At 29.1% G+C, this 6,277-nt stretch overlaps 1 protein-coding gene across 1 annotated transcript in view; it reads left to right on the forward strand.

The window, feature by feature from the left end:
* Positions 1-2,169, forward strand: part of LOC105360177 (putative serine protease K12H4.7) — a 2,907-nt gene extending 738 nt beyond the window's left edge. Inside the window, exons 3-8 of the mRNA XM_011496996.1 lie at positions 5-240; positions 681-816; positions 898-1,205; positions 1,306-1,438; positions 1,643-1,815; positions 1,935-2,169. Of these exons, the coding sequence (XP_011495298.1) occupies positions 5-240; positions 681-816; positions 898-1,205; positions 1,306-1,438; positions 1,643-1,815; positions 1,935-2,056 (1,108 nt within the window). The 3' untranslated portion in view covers positions 2,057-2,169. The remainder of the gene's footprint in view (positions 1-4; positions 241-680; positions 817-897; positions 1,206-1,305; positions 1,439-1,642; positions 1,816-1,934) is intronic.
* Positions 2,170-6,277: the final 4,108 nt, after the last annotated feature.

The following is a 6,277-nucleotide window of genomic DNA, read 5'->3' on the forward strand; positions in this document are numbered from 1 at the left end:
GTAGGGATTTAAGCGTTAAGAATCTTGTGTATTTAAGTTCCGAACAAGCGCTCGCTGATATAGCCTACTTTATCGAAGGAATGCACTTAGCTTATCAAATACCTCATAGTGCTAAATGGATTGTATTCGGTGGTTCGTATTCCGGTTCTTTGGCAGCCTGGATGCGCGCCAAGTATCCTCACCTGGTTCACGGGGCTGTGTCCGCCAGTGGACCTTTACTCGCTCAGATTGATTTCCAACGTCAGTACCTCGCTATTTTATAGCATTTAAACGAGCATAAAAATAATAATTAAATCAATGGTCGAATGTCTAAAATGCTTTGTACATATTTTCGTTTACATTTATTTTTGTATTCGATATATATGAATGTCATTTTCATTGATCCATGGTTGTATAAATTTTTAAAGTTTACTTTTTACACAATTTAGAAAATAATGCGATAATTATTCAAAGGTATCGTTGCCATTATAATGTTTATTCTATTTTCAGTTAAATTTTATATTAATAAGCAATTTGTTCTTCTTAGAGAATTATAGTCTGTTATCAAATAATTCGATAACTATATAAAAATGCACGTCTATAATGTCAATATGCTTCTATTTAAGAAATTTTGATGGATGTAGAATAAGATTTTAGAATATTATTAAAGTTATTTAGATCTTCTATTTATATCCTTGCAGAATACTATGTTATCGTTGAGAACTCTTTAAAAACACATTCCCAAGCTTGCGTAGATTCTATAGTAGCTGCCACTAAACAAGTTCATATTATGCTACGTCATCCAATCGGTCAACAAGGATTGGCAAAATTATTCAAGTAATAGATTATTAAATTAATTACCACATTTACATCAACCGTATATAATTGAAAGTATATTGTACTTTGTAAATGTTTTAGTTTCTGTGATCCAATCGATTCTGGAAGAACATCACAAAAAGATATTGCTAATTTGTACGAGACCCTTGCTGGCAATTTTGCTGAAGTTGTTCAATACAACAGAGACAATCGCAATGAAAGTTCCATTACTATAGATACATTATGCAATATAATAATTGATGAGAAAAAAGGAATTCCTGTACACAGACTCGCCGAAGTGAGCAATTTATTATTGCGAAATAATAAAGAAAAATGTCTAGACTACAAATACAATAAAATGATTGAGGAATTGAGAAATATATCATGGAATGAACAGAAACTACCTGGAGGTAATATATAAACTTTTATTAAATGTATGCACAAAAGTAATTAAATTTCGTTGTTTGTATGAAAGTTTTATCTTCACTTTTTGATGAAAACCTTCTTCAGGTCGTCAATGGATCTATCAAACATGTACAGAATTTGGATTCTTCCAAACCTCAACAGCTAGACCTTATTTATTCAGTGAAACTTTTCCTGTTGAGTTCTTTATCCAACAATGTTCAGATATTTTTGGCCCCAGGTTCGTACTCAAGCATTTCATCAACCAATAACGCTTAATGAAATTTATATATTTTGCTTTGGTAATTTTACCATATCATACAAAGTACTATAGAATCCATTTATTTCCTATAGTTACGTATTACTATATAATTTATTTGTCTTAATTAATAATCAATGAATTACATAATTTGCATGTTTCATTTAAATGTATCTGTCTGTTTAGATTTTCGCATACACTAGAATCTGGAGTTGAGCGTACAAACACTATATTTGGTGCTCTAGACTTGTCAAATGTAATATCTAATGTTGTATTTGTTCATGGAAGCATTGACCCCTGGCACGCACTTGGCATTACCAAGTCTTCTAATCCGAATGCCCCAGCTATTTACATTAATGGTTAATATAATTTCTTTGACATTGTATATGACACTCTTATATCGAGCTTATATCAAGTACACTCGATTTGCACTCTTTTATATTGCTCGTTTCTTATCGAGTGATATTATGTATTTTAGGCACGGCTCACTGCGCCAACGTTTATCCACCATCTAAAGATGATCTACCTGAATTAACTAAAGCAAGAAAACAAATAGGTCAATTAATTAATCTATGGCTACAGACGACTGTCTATTCGTAATGATTACGAATTATGCCTTGATTGAGACTGATAATAACGTAGAACGTGATATTAGATTTTATGAACTGTCATTTAATAAATAATTCAAAATCTTTCTATAAGAAATTAATAACTTTATGCTAAACTTTTATATATATGAAAAAAAAATAAAAATAAATAAATAAATGAATAATAAATAAAAATGAAAATTTATTACTCTTGTATAAAGAGTATTAAAATGATATTCTGTCTACATTTATTTTATACAACGTGTAACATACCCAAAAGCCATGAGAGCTTTTTTGAAATATAAAAGCTTTAAAGACGAAAATACCATTATCGTGTTTAAAATCCTGTTCTAAATAATAGAAAACTTTCTTCTCTTATGGCTGATAAATAATAAACGTAATGTGTATTGTAGTGATGAATATCAAAGAAATAATCTTATTAATATTAAATAATATATCGTAATTATTTAGTGTTTCAAGACCATCGTATAAAAGTATTTTTAATATTACATTTTCCTCTAGTTAGCGTATACATTTCAACAAACCCTTCGACCAAATTCAATAATACAATGAAATTTAATATCTAAATATTAAAATTGTATTAATTTTCAAGCATTCAATGTACGAGTCGGCCCCGCGGTATATTTCCATAAATAATTTATTTGATTTTCATCATATGTTAAATATTTATTTGGATTTATCTCTGTTCTCAATTCTTAGATGCAAGTAATACACAAGTCATGTATTTACAAAAATTAATTAGCAATGACAAATTATAATTTGATAATAATAACATTCGATTTTGTAAAGTAAGTGGAAGTATAAAAAAACAGCAGAGACGCTATTATAAGTGAGAATATTATCAATTTAAATATTCAAACTAATTGTGAAAATGGCCAAACAAATGAGCGATTTATGCTCGAGCGAAAGCTATTATGCACCGACTAATGTAATATAAGCTTTATTGACACGAAAGTAACGAGAAATTATGTAATCGATAACAATGTGAAATTCTGTTTCGTAGAACGTAACTTTAACAACCCGGTAAAAAGTCTAAGCAGATAATGGTTTTTTGTTTGCACGCTCAATTGTTCCGTGTATTCCCCAGCTTTTCCATTCTCTCTATTTTAATGTCCAACTCAAACTTTGAGTGGGAAAATACTAAACAGAGCCGCTCGCATTCGCTTTATCTACGTTCTATTATGTCATTTGTGTGTTTCATCAATATATGGCTTAAAGCTCGTAAAAGCCTTAGCAATTTACATTAACGTGTTACCTACATTATCCTATGGGATATTTGCTTGGTCAAATGACAAAGAGAGCGCTTAACGGATACGAATTTGGTTTTTTTTTTTTTTTTATTTCCACTTGCGTGGCTAACCAAAGTTGACATGTCAACTACTCAGCTGCACAATTTTCCTGTTGTTGACCTTTTCCCGTGTGGTTAGCCTACATAATAATACTCTGTCTTTGGAATTGTAATGCTCGTCTTTAGATTGCTGGTTGCTAGTTGTTAGTTGCTGCTTGTTGGTTGCTAGTTACGGGAGAGTCTAGTACTCCTGGAGTTGTGAAGAACGTTTTATTCGAATTGAAAATTCTGTAAAGCGTAACCTAAATTTTTTGTTAAATATGCTAGAATCCGGTAATGAAAAGAAGTTAAAAGAAAGAAAAAAAGAAGTATGTTGTTTGGTGCTGTAATTAAGGCCCTTAAAATATTATGAAGAGAGGTTTAGGTAATTTTCAGTAATTTTATGTTTCTAAATTGCCTTAAATTATTATAGTTCTCTCGCAGTTTCTATTTCGAATTAATTTATACGCAAAAATTTATTTAATGCATAATTTAATCAAATTCAATAATAAAACAATTGACATATTTTTTGTTTTAAAAGAACTTACCGATTTATTTGTTGCTTCACTACTCTTTGCTCTTTCTGCTTAAGACTGCATTGTTTTATTTGACAAGTAAACCCGCAATTTACCTCTTTAATTTTCAATACGTTTACGGAATACCAAATAAGCGTACAACGATATTCACAAATATATTATATATAGGAAAACGCTAAAAGGTATTAACATAATATTTCATTATACACACACACACGTATATATATATATATATATATATATATATATATATATATATATATATATATTGTATATGTCTTGGTTTATTTTCTAAAATATTTATAATTTATACATATAATACCTATACCTTACATCTCATAGAGTAAGTACATATGTATTCGGAGCAAAATTTAAATTGCTCGTTGACCATGACGTAATTGATAGAAATAAACTGCCGTAAATGGCACTACCATATACAATTTGCAAAGAATTTATTTATACAAACAAAAGTGTAAATGTAAGATTCTATTGAGTACAAGTCGCACAATTTTTGTTTCCCTAATATTACTACGGCGAGCGCATTTAAGTTGATGACACGACAATCGACGATAACCCAAATCAAGTGATCAATGTGTAAGATAAATTATAGCAATTATATATAAATGATGATATATAAATCGTCGTTAAGAACGTATGAATGAAGTTATTGAAAATATGCTTTTATCAATTTGTTTTTCATAAATTACGTAATTCCAATTCTGCAATGGAAATCGTCGACCTCTCCTTCATACACACATATATATTATATATAGCACTTAACGTTCGATGAATAATTTTTTTGTTTGCTTTTGTTTTTTTATTACAGTATAAGGGGAGGCCAAAGTGCCCATATCAGTATTATTGTATAGTTTTTTTTTTTTTTTTTTTTTTTTTTTTTTTTTTTATAAAAATATTGTTTTATTGTTTTATAATTCTTACGATTCTTCAAGTTCAATTTTACAATGTTTGTAATTGGTATTAAATATTTTAATTTCATAAATCTTACGTAAAACTTATAAATCTAACATTTTAAACAAAAATTTGAATTAATATACAGTATAGGACGCAGTATTAGTAGAAACTTAAGAATTTTATTATAAGAATCGCTTGCAAGATTGATGCAACAAATATAACAATAAAACATCCTGATGTTATTCATGAAAACTTTAATAAAAAAATTTACCAATGTACTCGTTAAATCATTTTTTGCAATTGCTTGAAAATTTTTCTATATTTCTGGTATTGTAAAATATTATTATCTACTATTTTACGCCGAATATCAATAAACCAAAAATATTGAATTTTAATTTTTCTGTCCTATATTGTGTTTTTTTAAAAAAAACTATAGGCATACTTTACAATATTATTTAGTTTTAGTGGGCATATTGGTTGGCAAACTTTATGATAACGACAAATATGTATACATTGTCGTTACTGATTATATGTATGTATATATAATCAGTGCCAAAACTAATCATTTCTTAGAATATACCGCGTTATGAAAAAAAGAAAAAAATGAAAACAAAAAGAAATGCGCGTATATGCAGACAAGAAAATCTATAAGATTAAATATGAATCCTTTTTGTCTCATTCTCCGCTTTTCTAAAGTAATACAACATTTAAATCATGCTCTTATATGTACATAATGTACTCTAATGATATCCATATACTATATTTTGTATGAGTGTTTGTGTGTTTGTGTGTGTGTGTGTGTGTGTGTGTGTGTGCGCGCGCGCGCGCATATATATATATATATATATATATTGTATGCATCGTTCATGTTTTTATGTATGCGTGTATGCATTTTTATATTAATAGGTATGATAAATTCTCATATATTAATTACTCTCTGTGCTTTTTGGCATGTCGATCGACCAGTTGCGTACAGCGTGTAAGTACACACACATGAGTACAACAAGAAAAAGGTAAAAGTAAAATTGTCCTAGGTGATACGCATTTGATTCTTAAAAAATCTATAGGGAGTTCGAGTATTTACACGTGGAGATTTATGTATATGCATGTATCCGGCGATTAATTATATTATAAATTCAACAAGGTAGAGAAATGCTTAGTTTAAAGTCACGGCGTATGTTGTATATACGACGCCACGACGTGTAAATGCCAAATAACCAATGCCGATTACTGCATTTAATTTTATTAATGGAAGAACTTTAAAAAGTATAGCGTATCAGTGCTCCGAGTGTAAGAGAGATTTCATTCCGAATTAACTTTATTTCGTAACGCAAGTGCACATAATGAAAAAAAAAAAAAATCGCTTCCGAGCGCACCCTTTGAAGACAATTTTTTACATTTTCTTATAAGATAAATATACCAATTACTGCACAGAATT

This window comes from Ceratosolen solmsi, unplaced genomic scaffold (assembly GCF_000503995.2).
Source record: "Ceratosolen solmsi marchali unplaced genomic scaffold, CerSol_1.0 scaffold13, whole genome shotgun sequence".
In the NCBI taxonomy this organism is placed as follows: Eukaryota; Metazoa; Arthropoda; class Insecta; order Hymenoptera; family Agaonidae; genus Ceratosolen; species Ceratosolen solmsi.